We start from the raw sequence: 19,369 nt of genomic DNA on the forward strand, positions 1-19,369 counted from the left end.
CTGCATGTGTGTTTATGTCTGGCCACCCACATTGAAAAAGAACAGAAGTGTTAGTGGGTGAACTTTTAATATAAACCTTATGAATTTATGTTGAGCCTTTTGTAGTTTTTGCTTTTCAAGTGTTGTGATAATCCGGTATACCAGGAGATGGCAGCGTCATCAAAATGAGATTGAACTAGAGCTCCAGGTAGTGTTGGAAGAAGCATTTCTGGCTAGAAAACCAGGTGGGCAAGCCTGGGGTCTGAGAAGTGAAGCCACGCTGAAGTGCCTTAAACCTGCGTTCTCTCTACCAGCCAGCAGGGGGCAACTCCTCTGGTTCTATAGAAGTCTCTGAGAAAATGAGCCGACTTCTCTCTTGATTTATTCCCTCAGTAAACATTGTAAACATGAGTTTATGGTCTCAATCTCTAGTTTCAAGTCTTCTTCAATACAGCATGATGTTCATTTAGTAAATTATGGTCCCATTTAGAGTCAGATAGACCATAAAGCAGGGGATGCTTTAGGGCGGGGCTACCTGGTGATTGACAGGTCGCTGCTACGGCGTTGTCCGGTCTGGGAGTTGTTTGTGTTTTCATCTTAGAACTTTAACCCTTTCCCAGTGTGTTTTCACTTCATCAAAGTTAATTAGAACCTTTCTGGTCGTCTAAAAATGTGTTATTCAGCGTTCGGTTGTACTTAGCTCCGCCCTCTTGTGTCACTTCTGGTTGCAAAAACCAAGATGGCGGCAGCCAAAATACTGAACTCCAAAAAACGTCAGTCCACAAACCAACGGGTGATGTCACGGTGACTACGTCCACTTCTTATTAGTCTATGCTAGAAACTGACTTTGTTGATTTATCTTGGTGAGGGCTTTTAAAGCCATATTTTCACCTGATAAAAACCTTAAATCCAGCCAAGATAATTAACACTCTTTACTATTCATACAGAGTTTCAGGTTACCGTGCTAATTTTTATTATAGAACTAAAAAGAATGGCTTCAGTATTTCCCCCAAATGTAGGGCTAATCTATTATCTGCCAGCCATCTCCTTACAGTTTGAAGATCCTCGCTGAGATTATTCTCAAAGCCCTTTATATATAATAAAAAGACTAGAGGCCCCAGGATACTACCCTGTGGCACCCCACATCACATGGCAGGGTGATAAGTCCCCCTGGCATCGCTCCAACACAAGCCTCAGCTTACACAAAAGACGTTATCCCCACTCAGCCAGACACAGACACCCAACTCGGCTTTTAACAGCTAACTGTAAGTAGATCAAATATGAACCTATTGTTGCCTCGGACAGCTGCTGCTGAGTGTTTCTTGAAATGGGCAGAAAATACTTCCAGAGTTAAGTTTGCATACCTGTGCCACGCCGTGTCAGGCATTTCACGGAACACTTGAAGGACCATGCGAGGCTTTTTTCTTCAAAGCAATGTGGCTTTTAGGGATTTAGCTTTTTTTTCTGGTTGTATCAGAAGATAGATTTATTTGGCTGCCTTAAAGTAGAAGTCTAAACCTGATCAGAAAAACAAGAGTAGTTTGATGTCTCTGTGTGCTGACTGTCTTTGTGTGTCTCAGTACTCGTTATATCTTATATTTCTGTGATATGTTGACAACAGTGTCTTTATCAGCCCAGTATGATTCCTATCAGAGACTTAAAACCACGCATTAACCCATCACACAGCTCTCGTCCTTTGTCCTCCGACGCTATGACACAAACCGAATGATTCTCGTAGTGAAGAGCTGAAGCTCAGTAATGTGGAGCAGTGATACTGTAGAGCAGTTGGACAAGACCATTGCAGACACTGTGTCACAGGAATGCAACGTAGTAACGGGGTTTTTCCCAGATCACAGATGGTTTAACCGCCATAATGGCATTCCCTCTGTGTGAGTAGATGGCACAATGTTACCGTTGAGCTCTTCTGTTTGTCCTGCTGGCTCTGTGCCTCCTCACACTGCGGTTGATAGAGAGCCTTATAAAAACAGAGACTTTTACTGTTCTGTTTTGTGTTCGTGAAGCCCGTTGTGGCAGTGGGTGAAAGAGGCTTAATCTACTGCAGGAGGTAATACCATGATGCCACACACACACACACACACACACACACACACACACACACACACACATACAGTGATGTTTATATCAAGATGCTGATGTGCATGTAAGGCATCTATATTAGAGGCAGTTCTTCTGAGAGCTTTGCTATCAGGCAGATCAGGTTGATTTGTTTGGGACAGATGTTTTGTTCTCTTTATATCTTTGCAAAGTGCTCATATACGTCTGTGTGTGTGTGTGTGTGTGTGTGTGTGTGTGTGTGTGTGAACATTCAAAGTATACACACATTTTGAATGGAACAACACAGACACTCATGCAGACATTTCTATATTCATTGCACAAACAGACCAAGGGAAATGTGAGTTGGAGTTAAGCCACGCTGGGAGGGGTCAGCTCCATTGTAAAAGTTGTTTTGTCTTGATGCCACATCCTGCCACAGTTTATAGTTTTGGGTACGTGTTTACCAAATGTTAATCTGGGGTTGCTCATCAGCTTCAAAAGAGTTTCTGAAATCATCTGCAGCTCAGAAATCAAATGACACATTTACAGACGTATTCCTTGTATCCCTCATAGCCGTGTAATTGCTGAAGATATCACATGTGGGCGATGAAGAAATAGACAAGAATGCGTGCAAATCAGTGCAAGGAGGTCAGTAGAGCAAAACTGGTTGTAGCCTCATTTCACTTTGAAGTGAAATGTGGAGTTCAGTATTGGTGAGAAACTCCTCATCCTCACTCGTCCTTTTCTACATGTTGGCTTCAGTGTACCGGTGCAGAGGGGATCCTATGTTTAGCTCTGACGGAGAGCGAGGGTGTTAAAGAGGTTGAAGGTAATCGTTAGGGCAGTTTGAATGCTGATACTGATCATGCTGATAACAATCCAGAATAGTGTTAATTTGACAAGTGATTGTAGAATTAGCATGTCTGTCTGTCTGAGGAGAGCCGTCTGAGTCATACAGTCACAGACGGCTCAACTGAACTCTTTATGCAGTTTGTTATTGTGTCACTGCTAGCTGGACAGCTAGCTCTGGTTTGCACATTACTGCACTTTGTAGAGAGACTTGAAAGCACACAATAGGAGGGAGGAGGCCAGAAGACTGTAGAGGATTATCCAAGCAGCCAAGTGTATTATTCAAACCTAAAGTTAGTGAAAGGAACGTGTGGTGGATACTTAAGGACCTGGGTCCAGTCAGTTGGAATTTTGAGGCCACTTAAAGTGATGCCGTAAGTGAAATGGCATTTGCACGTTGTCATGGTGAAAATGTCCTTATCTGTAATTAAGAGTCTGCTTCAATCCACAGAATAAAGTGCTTCATAATTGTTTTATAAATGAAGTTTCATGCAGAAAATCGTCTAGGTTTCATTTTATGTTTTTAGCTGTCGTTAGCAGCTAGTTTACGTCCCTTTGTTGTTCATTTGATCGGTTGACAAACTGAAGCTCTGTAGCTACAAACAGTTTAATTAAATCATTTTGAATGTGGCTTAGTTGATACTGGATGTCATATATTTGCCATATCAGAAAGTCCTCTAATTCTAAGCATCAACACAGTTGCAGCTTCTGAACAGTTGCAGCTTCTGAACAGTTGCATGCTTGTTCGTTTCTGGAGATTTTAATTACACACCTTTCTCCACAGCAGGCTATGGCTGTGTGAATGTAACTACTGTATGTTGCTCCCACATCCTTTTTGGGCACTTCTACCACCAAATACCAAGTGAGCATCCAAGGTCCCACACAGAGGTCTTAGGAAGGATATTTCCCGGCATATTTCTCCGCATGCCACTGATTTATGAAAGCTGCTGGCAGCTAGGAGACATCTCATTCTGCCTCAGCAGCCAACTCCCCCACTCCCCCTCCTTTTACCTCGTCTCCCCACCTCCCCGCGGAATGTGACATTGTACGAGGCTGTGTGTCCGCTATTTATAGTGGGTCACCGTGGTGACACAGTTACCTTTATGTACCCTGTGCTGTGCCATACAGCGGCAGACAGGGTGTCCAAGGGTAGCAGGAGACGTCTCCTTGAGAGGGATGTGTGCGTGCACGGCTGTGTTTTCCCTGAGCTGGCTGTGATGCTGCTGACCTGTGTACCTGTTTGCAAAGTAAAGTTCCTCCTTTAAGAAGACAGTTTTTCTTTGCTGTCTTAATCAGTGAAAAAACACATCTTCAGCTCTTTTATTTCATCTCTCTTATTTTTGCACTTTCACTGTCTGTTTACATGTGGATGCTTAAATAGACTGTGGACAGCACCCATCAGCATCCGTCTGTAATTGTGGAGAAGTTTGAGAAGAGCCGCAGGCAGACAGAAAGGCTTGACTTGTTTTCCTTCACCATAATTTCATGACCCCAGGCCACAGGCAGAAATAGCACCATGACCCAGGCTTGTGAGAAGGCTTTGGTCGCTGTCTGTGACTGAACACTGAAATAACACACTCAGGCATGCTTGTATGCATTCTAACACACACGACACACACACACACACACATGCACAGGCGTTGTCTTGGGCTCTCTCCAGTTCCAAAGCCAACCTTTTTTACGATCAACAAAAATGCACATATTTACCACAGAATGTACGGATCTATGATGTACAGATCTATGTACTAAAACACACCCTTGTTCTTAAATACTCCAGCAGAGGAAAGCCTCTCAATCAGATCATTATCTTGTATTATCTTGTTGGTAGAGGACATTTCAGATTAGTCTTCCTAACACCATTATCTCATCTAGAGGTACAAATCAGACCACCAAGACTTCAATCTTTGTCATCAGATTCAGTCCGTTTTGTAAGCCTTTTTTTCTGACTTTGAACTCTGCAACATTTTTTATTCATTCTCAGTAAAGTGACATTTTTTGGCTTAAGGTTTTGGCAGCAGCACAGTGAAATTCCCAGGGGAAATGCCCAGAGCATTTCTCTTGAATAGGGCCACTCAGTAAAAAAACAGAAATGTCCAAATGAACCTAATAACATTGGCATTTTTGTAATGTGTTGAAAAGGAACAGGAGTTGTGTCTTATTAGTGTTGAGAGATCCTCTTTGTATCATTTGACTGAGGCCACATGCATCCTCTGCAGACGTACTGTATGTTGCTGTGTGAATGTGCCGTATCCTGCGCTGCATCCTGTGTTAGTGAAGTACCAGAGAAAAGAGACTTGAACCCTGAACCCACGAGCCCCGTGTGTGAGCTCTTAAAGGATATTTTCATCTTTAAAATCTGGTCTCTTCCGTCCTCTGAACCCACTCACTCTCGTCCCCGTGGTGCTTTATTCCCCCACTTCCTCCACCTTCTCTTCCTGCCACTCCTACATTCTCTTAATTCCACTTTTTAACTATTTCTCCCTCTCCTTCCTTACTTGTCTGGTCATCTGGCTCTCATCCTCTCAACTGTAATCTATCCTTTATCACCACTGACTGTTTTCTCCACCGTCTCTCCCACTCTTTCCATCTCCCTGCTCCCTTTTCTCTCCTCCTCTGTGCCCTCTGCCCTCCCTGTCTGTTTCCTTCTCTCCAGTTGGAGACTAGAGAGGGTGCCGGGTTGATCGGCGGAGGGGTCCAGTCGGCAGCAGGTCCCGGCTCTGTGGCGTCACGGGGTGCTCGAGAGCAGCGCGGCGAGACGTCCACACTCCGCCGGGAGAGGGAAGAGCAGCGGAGGCTCCTGGCGGACACGCACTCGACGGCCATGGACCTGCGCTGTCGCCTGGAGCACAATGAGAAGGACTGGTTAAGGGAGAAAGCAGAGCTGCTGGAGAGGTTCGACGTGGAGAGGAGGGAATGGGAATGCCAGCTGAAGGATATGCAGAAGAAAATAGAAGAGGTAAGGAGCTCTGAGTGGGTTTGAATGATTATATTTCTACATATTGTCTTGGTTTAATTATCTGATTTAGTTTAGGTTAGGTTAAAGTTGGATTTAGGTGAAAGTAAGGCAAGTTACTGACTAGATAAAGGAAAACCCTCTTTAATACCATTCCCAAACATATGACATTTTCTCCATTTTTTTGTGTATGATATCCGGCTTCCTATGCACCGAGCTGCCCTCCTACACATCCTGTTCATCATCAACTCTGTCAAAACAATATCCCTGATCAGTGCAGCTGCAGAGTATGAGGAGAGGAAGGAGAGGAAGGAGAGGAAGGAGGAGGGCGAGGGTTCTGCTCTTTCTCTCATATCTCTGTATAATGAGACAGAGGCAGCGATAGAGACGGGCTAAGACCTGGAGGGATGGAAACGGAGAAGCTGCCGTGCAACAGAGTCACGAGAGATACTCCTTCATTTGTGGCATACTAGTCTGTGATAACCAAATACCAAAACAGAAAAAGCTTATTCATTGACAATCACATGTTTTTGGTTAATAGAAAATGCATTCATATGACAGCCTGCGTACCAAATTATTATGAAAAATTGAATGAATGAACAAATCGTTACTGTTTGTGTTTGGAAATATGCCCGATAGAGCTAGCTAAATATGAGATCTGATTTTAGTTTTTAGCTTGCAGACTTGTGTTAGGGCAATATGAGAAATAGAGCTGAAAGCAACAAGTCAATTAATCGATTAGTAGATTGACCAAAAACAAATCAGCAACAATTTTGATAATGGATTAAATGTGCGGAGGTTTTTTAGCTGGTTCCAGTTTCTCTAATGTGATGATTTGCTGCAACATGATGGTAAATCTTCTCGTCTTAAATGACAGTAAATATCGTGGTTTTGAGTTGTTGTTGTTTTGACAAAAGAAGCAATTTAAAGACATAATTTTGAGCTCTAAGAACTTGTTTTAAGCATTATGTGATAAACCAAACGATCAATCAATTCATCGACCAAGTATTCAGCAGATTCATTTATAATGAAATGAGATATTAGTGGCTGCCCAAAGCTTTTAGAATTAGTAGATAAGAAAGTATAACGGGATAAGACCGGTCAGAGAGGGACGTAATTCAGAGCACATGAATGTCCCTAAAAAGAGACAAAGGACAAAGATAAAGAAGGATATAGTGGAGCACGGCTGGTGACAAAGCCTGAGTCCAGATGTGACGTGCCCAGAGGTGCAGATTAGTGTTTTTAATGAGGGAAGCCGTACAGAAGTAGTCGGACAGAGTGCGAAGGCAACTGGAACAGTTTGCTATGAAAAGAACATGTGGCTCTGATTTACCCGACTGAGAGCAGAAAATGAGAGAGGAAGACAGCGGAGGAATAAAGCAGGCTAAAAGGCAGCAGGCCCATCGAGACATTGCGTGATGGGAAGGCAGCCCAGTCGACATGAAATGGGGACTATTCTGGGATGCCATGGGAGGAGGCCGGAGGTTATTCAATTTGATTTGAAAGAATTCTTTGAATGTTGTTTTTGTTTAATCCTCTGTGGTCTAAATATGTTCATAAGATGCTGTCTGGTCTGACGTCTCATCATCACACAGTATTCTGGGAGGGAGTGTGTGCTGATGTATAATAATATGTCATTCTTTATATTGTTTGGTCCTTTCATTCTGTATTTCACCTCACACTAAGCATCCAGTGAGAGTAGAGTCATAATGTTTGCTTGAGTTAGGTGGACCTTTTTGATCTAATATCATGAGATAAATGTAACTATTTGAATTTTAAAAAGGTTTGTGTTTATATTTTTGGTGTATTTGACTGATATAATTGTTTATTTATTTAATGTAATATTGCCTTTGCTCATTCTTTGCAAAAATCTAATGTTGAAATTCATCTTAAAACACATTTTAAATTACAAAAGGAAAGTTTGTTTCATTCAACATAAGTGTTATATAGCTGACAAACTGCTGACCGCTCTTCTTCTTCCTGTTTCTAGCTGTACTGTGACGTGAGGACCAAGCGAGGAGGGACCGGGCTGGACGGTGGGCGGCAGGACGCTGATGATATCCTACACAGGCTCAGCATACGCTCAACCAGCACCGGCTCCAGTCTGCTCAGTGACAACGAGCTGCTCAGCAGCAGCAGCCAGTCAGAACCAATCAGACATCCACCGTCATCTGGTTTTGGTCGTAAGAGAAACATCAGTGGCAGCGATTGTGTTGGCAGAGATGATCACCACTCCACCTGCTTCCAAGCAGACAGCCTCCGTCAGTTTGATGTTGGTGGTCGGTTCTCTCAGAATGACCATTCACAATCTGACCCGGTGGATGAGTTAGGATCCAGAGGCACTTGGCAGCAAGACTCAGTCACTGATAGCGAGGGAGCTGTGGATACTATAGAGCTGGATGCTATGTTTCATGGAGCTCCACAGAAAAATGGAAATGAAAGCAACGCTCATGTTCGTCCTGAAGAAAGTCCTCTTTGGGCAGAGCTGAGTTACGGCAGCGTCAGGAAGAAGAACACCACTGCTCTCAATGCTGTGAGTGTTTCACACCAATTTTCTATTTGTCAGAAACACACTATATTTATCTACAATATATAGACATCGGTCGTCATTCCTCACCATGTCTTCGCTTGTTTGATCATCAGTGTTCCTGTTCTGTCTCCCTCTTTATCATTCCTTGATAATCCTGTTTATCTACCTCATCATCACTTTTATTTGTAACAGTAGACAGTATCCAGCCTGTCTCATTGTGTCTCCGTCTCCCCTTCTCTGTGTCTCAGGCTCTGAAGGAGATAGCCCGTGTGAGCGAGGAGCTTTGCAGCTACCAGGATGAGATCAGAAAGAAGAGTGGTGATAAGAGGTGAATACATTCCCTTTGCTTTGTTGACTTCCTGGCATCAACATGGATCTATGATGATCACTGTACCTGTTATGTCTTCATGCTCTTACTATAAAAGAAAAATGCATTTCATTCCCTTCAGAAATCGATGTGAATCCCTGTGCTTACCCGAGGAGAACCAGATGTTGTTCGGATATGATAAAACCCGCTTGGAGGTGGTTGAAGCTCCCTGCGACCTCAGCCAGATTTACGATGACCTCCGGGCCTTGGAGAGGGAAAACTGGATCACCTTGTCGCCAGATAACACCTGGCGGGCCGACAGAGGGCCGAGCAAATCCTGGAGAACAAACACCGGCGATCCAGACAGCTACAGAGAAGCACAGACGAGCCCCGGAGCGCTCTCTGATGGAGATACAGCAGGTCCACCCGTCCCTCCCCGCTCCTCCTCCTGGAACCTGAACTCCCCCACCCATCCAGACACAGAACTCTACATCCCAGAATCCCCCACGACAACAGTGAGGAAGTGCCACAGCCCCTGTGTTCTAGTGGACAAAAAGTGTAGCAGCCCATCTATTGTCAGGAAGTTCGAGGCCATGCTGCAAGAAAACGAAGGCAAAGTGTTGATAGACGGGGTCGTATCATCGTGCTCCGTTCCTGCTAACTCTGAGTGTAACATGGGCTGCTGCCACAACCGCTGGTCCTGTGATGCAAGCAAGTTCACCAGCAGTAAGCTGTCGACTTACGGGACTGTGCAGAAAAGCTTCTCTGAAGTCAACATCTTGACTGCTGGAAAAGACTCGCGCTCAGATTACTGCCCTGGTGTTGGGAACTTAAAACTCTGTGAGCTAGAAATGCCTCCAACTGTCAAAGAGTTACCGCTAGATTTGCTCTTGTCCTCTCTTGAAACACCACCCGTCGGCCCAAACCTGCAGGGCTCCAGAAGAAACATAATGCTGGAACAAAAAACAGCTGAGTTCAACAGAACTTTGTTTCAGGCTGAGATGGGCCGCGGCGCAGAGGAACGGAACGGTGTTCCAGTAACAGATGGCTGCTCGGCGGGTCGCCAGCCGGTCTCTTCAACGTGTGCATCAGATGATCAGAGACCTCTGAGGGAGACACTTCAGACACATTGTACTGATGTCACCACTAGCGTCACGGGTGTACATCCTGAAGTCACGTTACCTCTCTCCACAGTTCAGAACCCCAAAGTCCAACCACGGCAAATGAGATGTGGTCCTGAAGGTCACGAGGTCAGGATGAAGCCAGAAATCCTTTCTGACTTCTCATCTGAGCAGCCACAGATTGGACTCAGGGAGGCAGCAACAATAAGCTCTCCTCCTCCTCCTACACACCATTCTGAGGTCAAGCACAAAGTTCACACAGCGAGCAGGAAAACACAACGCAGGGCAGCCACAGAGCCTCTCTTTACTGAGCCGGGTCAGAGCGTGGACGGCTCCAGCTCCAAGAATGAGAACCCCCACAGAGCGAAGCCTCAGTTGGCCAGAGTTGCCGTCTCGCTCCAGCAGCCGTCTGCTGAGAACAAACAAAGAGCGATGACCCAGCCGGGCCACCAGGCCCAGCTCAAGCACGCGTCTGTTCTCCCTTCCCAGTCGGACTCCTCCAGACCCGGGCCTCGAATGATGAACGAGCATCCCTGGAAGGCCCTCACTCTGGCTGCGTACCCACGGCCCGAGGGATCCAGGTCCAACTACGGGGCGGTGGAAAGGATTCTGAAGAACTACGAGAGTGCAGCCCGGGCCCAGCAGAACCAGAACCGACCCAACGAGACGGCTTCAAGTCCTAACGTCGGCGTCGAGCAGGAAGAGACCGTCACACAACTGGACATGCTGGACATGGACCCTCTGCCTTTACCTCCCACTCTGAGACACACACAGACTTCACACACCTCACAGACGCACAGCACGCACGCACAGCTCAGCAGCCACGGCACCACGGGGCTGAAAGAGGTACATCTAACAGTGCAGGTGGGTCGAGTCTGAAAAACACTCACACTTCCACATATAAAGCACCCACCATGCAACTCAGCAGCTGTTCACTGTACAGATGTTAACATTCAGAGACATTCTCTCGGAATAAAAGATGTATATCGTTTTGTTTTGACTAAAATACAGTTAAGTCAAACTATATTTTCAAGGCCAGCTCCACCAGTGGACCCGGGTGAACTCGTTCTGTTTCATTCCTTTCTGAAGCGCTAAGCGATTGCCCTTGACTGAGGACAGCTCCGGTGGGAATGTTGTTTATTTCTGGTGTGTGCTAAGAGACAGAAGCAGGCCAGAGCCTCCATTATAATCTGGGCATCTGGGCCATTTCATTGCTTAAAGGCTCCGAACAAAAGGAACTGGCTGTGTGGCATATAAAGTACTTGGCATGCAGGAGGTCTTTATCACCCTCGACAACTTACTTGTCTTTCATCTTCCACTCCTTCCACGGGGCCTCGTACTGGAAGTGAGTTTCTGGCCGTTTGTGTGGTAATTACAGAATATCTGCAAGAAGCCAGCTGACTAAATGCCCTTTGGCAGAGCATGGGAATGAGAAAGCTGAAGCGATTACGCTGCTTTTAAGTCACGCAAATGTTAACGAAATCGTGGGAGCGATTATCAAACCAATTTTATTTGACCTCATGAAAAGAATGTAATTAGAGGCAACGCTTTAGTTTAACCTCAACCGAGGAGCACCGTCCAAAATACTGAAGATCCTGAAGATCTGGCAGCCCGTCTCCAGAGAACGGGATCTACTTGTGTGACCTTTCCACATGAGCGTGTTCCTGTTTGAAATATGCCTGTTGTTTCCTCTAGGCTCAAGACGACTTCAGATGGAACACGTGACCTCATGTAAAGTATCTGAGCGTGTGGATTTCATTGCTGATAGAACGGTGTGATAATCCTAAATGGTAATTCATTTGTTTCTCCGCAGGAGGACGAAGAGACGTCCGTCTCCTCCTCCGTTCAGAAGAACTTCTCCAGGCCCGCCCGTCCTGCCAACCGCCGCCTCCCGTCCCGATGGGCCAGCCGCTCCCCTACGTCCTCCTCCTCCACCTCCTCCTCTCCCTCCACCACCCCTCCATCCTTCCCCCTCCACAAACACAGCTCCTCTTTTACCTACTCGCACGCCTTTCACATGGAGACGGTCATCATTTGACCTCCACATCACCAACGAGAAGCCTTCAGTGATGACCTCTGAACACTGACGGTTCCTCTTCATTACTTCTGTACATACCAGACTGCTCCTCCTCTCCTCCAGACTACAGAAGTGCTTTAGCTGTGAGTTCATTAACTCACCTTTAGAATGTACGTGGCTTCCAGCGGAGCCTAAACTGACCAAGAAAAGGATCTGAATCCGCTTCTTTTATTCAGCAGTATGCTCCGATGAACCCGCCAGGCCTCAGAGAACAGTGACAACATCACATTCAACACGTCGCTCATTCATTCATGACAACCATCTGAATGGATGTCCTTCGCTCAGGTCTTGACTAGTGTAGCCTTGCAGATCCACCAACAACAGACCCTCCTGTTCTGTATTTACACCTTCAAAGTGATGCTTGGTCATATTCACATGATCCACAAACTTCCAGCCAAATGAAATCCAGATGATGTATTTAATACTGTATTTTGTGTGCTTTTTGCACAAAATCTGATGTTACGTACCCAATATGCAGCACGGTGGTGAAATCAGAGATGAAGGCAGTGGAGCATCACTCTCTGTGTTGGTTTCTGCCTTCTTCAGTATGACCTACAGTACCGGACTGTACCTCGCCTGTGACTAAAACATTTTGCTTTACAACATGATTACAGTAACGCAACAACGTGAATGTGACTTCCTTTTATAGAACTTTGTACCAAAGGCTGGTTTCTTTATACGCTATTCTCCTCATTTACAATTCAAATCCATTGTTTGTCTGTCAACCCGTAGCTGATGTTTTCTGTTACACATCATTCATGAGCGCCGGCTTCTGTGCATAACATAAATAACGATGCTTGGAAAAAAAAAAAAAAAGATTAAAAAGCCTTTTTTCTACTTTTACTAATTCTGAATGGTCACATATCAGGACACGTTACTCAGCTGAGTAGTTTTGGGGTCAAAGTGGTGAATCATATCATGATGAAGGTGATGCCTTTGCTGTTCTTTTTGTGTAATAAACATAAGGACTTAATGATTTCTCCTCTCTTTCCACGTCTCTAAGTATCAACATCAGTATCATACTTGCATTATACTGTGTGTGGTGTCGTCATGCTGAGCAGCTGAATGATTACGCTTCTAAAAATGATTTATCGGCAGCTTAAACCAGCGTTGAACGATTCAGAGAAATATCTAATTGCATGTATTTTGACAGATATTGCAATTGCTATATGATTTGCAATATAAGAGGGAATGATAATCTTTAATTCTCATTTTCATTGAAAAATATATTAATATGATTATGGTGTGATTTATGCGCAGATCTGTACCAAACAAAGCTGTTTTCTTTGTCTGTGGAATATGATGTGTAGGACAGGACATCTCTGCAGCACAACAATATTTAATTTAATATCTAAAATAGTTTTTTGATACACATTTGCAGAAGGCCATATTGTGATTAAATATACCCATTTGTGAAGCATAATGGTGAAAGCACCAGTACAACATAACACATCATAAAGGCAGCATTATTATAAAGTAGTATTTCAAAAGATGAGTAACCCTTTAGACACACCTTTTGAGTCTTATTTAACCCGTATATATATATATATATATATATATATATTCATTTTCTCCAGTAATCTTCAGTAATTGCCGACCTCGCCCTCGTCATTCTTTAGCCTACACTAGCAGCAATAATTTAATAAGTACCGAACATCAATCAAACATGGCACAGAGGTATTTCTGCATCGAGAGGAGTCCGAGGAGACCGTTCAACTCACGAAGATGAAGCACCAGAACCACCCGACTGTCTGGCTCCTTCCATCTTGTGTGCTGACGTCTCTGGTGACACCGAGCTCTCTGATCTCTGACTGACGGCTGCAGAGGGGCCGTCCGTCACTCTGATACTTTATTATGTTTATGTTCAGTATTCATCCAGAAATGTTTCTGCATTCCTTTTTCTAAATGTGTGTGACTTTGTGCAGGTCAGGTGGTGTGATGAGCACCATTTGACTTCTTCATGTTTGTTTTCTACAACAGGAACATACCTGTATTACTTCAGAGGTTTACTGCACCGTCTCATAAATTAATGCATGTATGCCCATCCACTTACATAAACATACGAACGGACACACGCCCACACACACAACCATACACATCCCTGGCCCTGAGAGGGGACGGACACCTAACCCCTCACCCTGAAACCCGGCACCCTGAGGCTGACGGAAATAACAGGTGCAACAATGTTATGGTGCCAGAAATCCTACCCTGGCGCTGATATAAATATAAATATATTGTCATCCTGTCCTGATGCCTCGCCTAGCGCTCTGTTGGCTGTCTCGCTCTGTTTTCCTGCGTCCAGGCTGGGTAGCAGCAGGAGCAGCGGCGTGGATTCCCAGTACTGGCCTGTGCTCAAGGCTGGAGGTTTCCAGATGCCGGATCCGTTATATAACCAGTACGAACTGTTTGGATTGCAGTGCTGCTTAAAAACACAAGAACACTGGAAAGAATTTATGGACCAGTCTGTATTTTATCATGCGAACAGGTTCAGCCAGAGACATGGCTCTAATCAGACTGCTGTAAACGCAGCTTGTTCCCAGTGATGCTCCAATAAAAGTCCATTTCCACACAGACACAGAACACAGACTGGACATGTCCACTGTTTGATCTAATCTGATCTGACCTGTTTAGACCAACAGGTCCTTTCTGTCGTCCTCATCCTCTCACAGTCTAAAAGACCTGAGATACAAGTTCACTCACTACGCTCTGCATGCGACTTCTAATTAGCAGCTGTGCCCTTCTGCTTGTTCTAGTGTCAAGTATGGATGTACAGATCCCACTTTTTCAGTCCCGATACCGATACGAAACCTGGGCTTTGAGTATCGGTCGATACCGAGTACCGATCCGATATGCCAGAGTTTAATTAATCAGCTGTATGCCTCACTGTGTGGAAGTGACTGGGATCATTCTGTTACTGTATGTGTAAGGTAAAATCAGGCTGGACTTAAATATTACTTTCCTAACTTTATAAAACACAATGTGACAAATAAATACACAGATATACATCTACTGAATTGTAATTTATAGGGCTGTCAATCGACTTAAATACTGAATCGCGATTAATCACATGATTGTCTATGATTAATTGCATTTATTCCAAAGTTTTTATCTGGTCAAAATGTACCTTAAAGGAGATTTGTCAAGTATTTAATACTCTTATCAACATGGGAGTGGACAAATATGCTGCTTTATGCAAATGTGTATATGTATATATATAGTTTCATATGATGCCACCATCTTAACTCTAGCTTTAAAACTTAGTAGCGTTAAAACGATTTTGCGTTAACGTGTTATTATGGCGTTAACTTTGACAGCCTTAATAATTCATCATACACCAGCAACTTGGTGGAAAGTTTTCGAAATGAACAGGAATTACAGTTCAAGTGGAAAACTTGTTAATTCATCAACAAATTAGTCAAAACTTAAACAGGAATTCAAATTCCAGAATATAATGTATATAGTATATAAACATAGAATTGAATTGAATAGATCGGCTCCATTGTCACCGATACCTGATCCAGTTATTTCAGTCTGATCCGGTATCGGTATCGTTGCATAAAGAGTGTTGAGGCTACATTTAGGTGAGCAGCTTTCTGTGAGTCCACAGCCTTGTTTTCACTACAAGCGGTAAACGTGGTAAAGCTTGACTGGCCTGCCAGGAAGCTCTTGGCCAAGTCATGTTTGGTCATTATTGATATCTTTACAGGATGTTTCCCTCTCATGTCAACAAGACATATTACAGTTAATGGTTGCATTTGGTCTTTCAGTGTTTGTGCATTGTGAGTTGCTGCAGACACGTCACCAGTTGCTGTGGGAAAGTGTTCAGTGGCCCTCCAGCGTGTCTGTAGTTCTGACTCTGTGATGCCCTCCAGCGTGTCTGTAGTTCTGACTCTGTGATGCCCTCCAGCGTGTCTGTAGTTCTGACTCTGTGATGCCCTCCAGCGTGTCTGTAGTTCTGACTCTGTGATGCCCTCCAGCGTGTCTGTAGTTCTGACTCTGTGATGCCCTCCAGCTCCACTGACCTCCCTCCACTCCTCACAGGAAACCTCCCGGCCCCTGACAGTCTGTGGCACCTGCCAACCTGCCATTCTTCCTGCCCTGAAATAGACCCTTACTGGCACTAATCTGATCCGTGTGTGTGTGTGTGTGTGTGTGTGTGTGTGTGTGTGTGTGTGTGTGTATGTGTGTGTATGTGTGTGTGTGTTTCCTTATCTTGGTGAGTTGGTATAGAGCCGTGCTGACTGCAGCGCATTCCCTGACTTCCTGTGGATCCCCGGACAGCAGCTGCATATCGATCGGCACACTGATGCATCACTTTAGAGGCCACACGCACTGAAACACACACTGAAACACATGCTGAAACACACACAGAAAACACACACAGACATACAAGCAACGATGTTTGTGCATGCATATAGACTAATGTGTGAAGTGTGTATCGCTCTCTCTTTCCTCCATTAGCCAGTTTGTAATTTCAGACCGGCCTCCATTATCAGCTGGAGTCTGCGGCTGCATCTCTGATATCCGGACGGATGATAAAACAGACTTTAATCACAAGGAGGGAAAGAGCTGAGCAGAGGAGGGATGGAAGTGGACGGGCATGGTGAGATAATGGTTTAGGAATGAACCTTTATAAAAGAGTATAAACACTCTGGACAGGTAGCCAGTCCACCACACACACCTTACACACAGAGAGAATCCCTTACAGAGACCGAGCCACGTCGTCCTCCAGGTGCTGCACTTCACAGGGTGATCTTTAGAGACAGGTTGCAGGCGAGCTGACCGAGCTGACGGTACTGTTCACAGCATGAAGGAGAGTCAGCGTGTCTGGAATGCCGGCCTGGGATGAGTCCCACCGACCTTTATGAATTCCTTCCCCACTTTTAAATAGACCGGAGAGGTATGGACTTCTGAGTGTGTGGCAGTCTTGGATGTAGCACACTGTCTCCTTGTTGATGACCTTTCTATGTTTGCAGTACAGTCATGAATGAATTTGGTTCCACAGGTTCATCCATTTAGAGAAAAACATATACTCATAACTATAAACTCCCTTAAACGATACACATACACGTCCACATACAACGGGCCACGATGGGCTACAGCCTGGAGCCCCCCAGAGTCTAGGGAGCTCGTTGTTACATATGTTTTCTGATAGATAAAGAAGGAGAAAGAGAGAGAAGATGGTATTGTCTCATACTTTGGGGGTCTCTAGACACACTCAGGTCTCTGCATTTTGTATAATATGTCACCTTTAAATTATTTTTCATGGATCAAGGAAGTTTTTATTGTCATTCCAGAACATGTTGATACGTTGATATGTTGAAAGGGAACGAAACCTAGTACTCAGGTCCCGGAATAAGAGAACAATAATATACAATAATAATTTAAAAAGCAATAAAAATGTACTTTAACAAATAAAACACGTAATAAATATTCAAAAATAGTAAAAGTGACGTACGTGTGAGGGGAGAACATTTAACCAAATGGCTTCGATTGCACCTACCGATGCACAGAAAGCAGCGTTGTGCCTTAAGTGGCAGCACAATAACAACAGTGCAGCATTAGCATAGTGATGCAGAGCTCAACAGTCTCACCGCTTCTGTTCTTTAACGTGGTGGTTCTGGTTCGGAGGCTGCTCGACCTCCTGCCTGAGGGGAGAGGGGCAAACAGTCCATTAGCAGGGTGGTGGAGTCCTGCATGATGCAGGAAGCCTTATTCCTGCACCTGCTGGTGTAGATGTGTCCTATAGTGGGTATAGGCTACTGTCCATGATCTTCCTGTCTGCAGCAGAACAGCTGCCGTTCCACACCGTGATGCAGGAGGTGAGGACACTCTCCACCACACAGCTGGAGAAGGACATGAGGACTGGGCTGCCCAGGCTGGCACGCTTCAGCCTCCTCAGGAAGTAGAGGCGCTGATGAGCTTTCTTTATTTTGCTGGCTGACTTGTTGCTCCAGGTGAGAGGTAGTCAGTGATGTCAGTACCCCCAGGAATCTGAAGCTTGCAGAGGTTATTTGCTCTGCACCGAGCCTCCAGTTGTTCCACCTCCTGCCTGTACTCCGACTCATCATTGTGGGAAATGAGTCCCACAACCGCTGTGTCGTCTGCAAACTTGTCAGGCTCAGGACGCATCCCTGGGGGGCCCCGGTGTTAAGGGTGATAGGGGAGGATGAGATGTTGTGGACCGTCTGCAGCCTGTTTGTTAGACAGTCCAGTACCCAGTTACATAACGACGTGCTCAGTCCACGTGATGCCAGTTTATTCACCAGCGTTTGTGGAATGATTCTGTTAAAAGCAGAAGTGAAGTCCAGGAGAAGCAGTCTGACGTAGGAGTCCCTGGCCTCCAGGTTTAGTGATTGAGCACGTCTCTGTGTTGAATCCTCAGTGTTTGTTTTCACAGATTCTGGGCTGTGAACGGCGGTGGAGGATGTGTGTGGATAGAAGTGAAGGATTTATGCTCCCAGTAACCACAGATCAGACCACGGGACAGGAAGCGTCTCAGCCTCCCTCCTCTGCTCGGGCACATTTTCCTTCCTTTTCCTTCACATCTCTTGCTCTTTATATCATCCTCTTGTTCTTATATGTTTACTGTCTGAACATCCTCATGTCTTCTACTCTCACTCACTGAGCATTACACTCATATCTCACCTTCCAGATAACGTCGTACAAATCCTTACAGACCTCCGTGTTTACACAGATGCTTCGGTTCCAGTCAGACAAATTGTTTTAATAACACGCCTACAAGTCGGAGGTAGTTTATGTCTGTCTGGGTTTGCACAGTTAGGCTGACTGATCCACAGAGACATTCACACGTTTACCGCCCTTCAGAAAGGTGGTAATCCCTCTCTGTATGATATTACATGTTTCTAGGAGGAGTTGGACAAAACCAGTCCTCAAAGATGGCTTACATCCTCTAAGGAGGCTTTTTAAGGGCAAAAGTGCAAAGCTAGAACAAAACTATTACCCTTAAATCAATAGTTAAAGTTAAAGTTACTTAACCCCAATCCTAACCTCAATTTAGTCGTGATTCCAAATCCATATTATGCATATTTATATAACACCTTTCAAACAAGTCAAATGCAATTCAAAGTGCTGGACAGACGATTGACAAACATGTAGAATGTTAAAAATGGATTTAATGTACACCAAAACAACAAAGTTAATTGAATAAGAAAGCAATAAAAGATGTGTATTTAAGATAAATAAAAGCTAAATAAAATACAAGGAAATAAAAATAACAATAAAAATAAATAAATAAAAATCATAAAACTACACAAAATAATCAGATTGTATTAAAATAATGACATTTTAATAAAATAAAATGGAATAAAAGAGATAATAATGATCAGCAATAAAATGTTGATTAAACTAAATATAGTAAAATAAACACTATAATGATGATGATAAATAAAATAAGTATAAACAATAAAACCATAAAATTATAAAATGATAAAACACTACATAAAAGCCAGATTAAATAGATGTGTTTTTAATTATT

General features: G+C 44.3%; 1 protein-coding gene across 1 annotated transcript; it reads left to right on the plus strand.

Moving 5' to 3' along the window:
* The first annotated feature begins 1,441 nt into the window (after positions 1 to 1,441).
* Positions 1,442 to 12,844, plus strand: LOC141778319 (uncharacterized protein KIAA0408-like). Its single transcript, XM_074652508.1, has 6 exons — positions 1,442 to 2,044; positions 5,537 to 5,839; positions 7,827 to 8,369; positions 8,615 to 8,694; positions 8,816 to 10,658; positions 11,608 to 12,844. The coding sequence occupies exons 2-6, from the start codon at positions 5,705 to 5,707 to the stop codon at positions 11,830 to 11,832; spliced, it is 2,826 nt and encodes a 941-aa protein (XP_074508609.1). The 5' UTR covers positions 1,442 to 2,044; positions 5,537 to 5,704; the 3' UTR covers positions 11,833 to 12,844.
* The last annotated feature ends 6,525 nt before the right edge of the window (positions 12,845 to 19,369 follow it).

Source organism: Sebastes fasciatus, chromosome 12 (assembly GCF_043250625.1).
Source record: "Sebastes fasciatus isolate fSebFas1 chromosome 12, fSebFas1.pri, whole genome shotgun sequence".
NCBI classification, from domain to species: Eukaryota; Metazoa; Chordata; class Actinopteri; order Perciformes; family Sebastidae; genus Sebastes; species Sebastes fasciatus.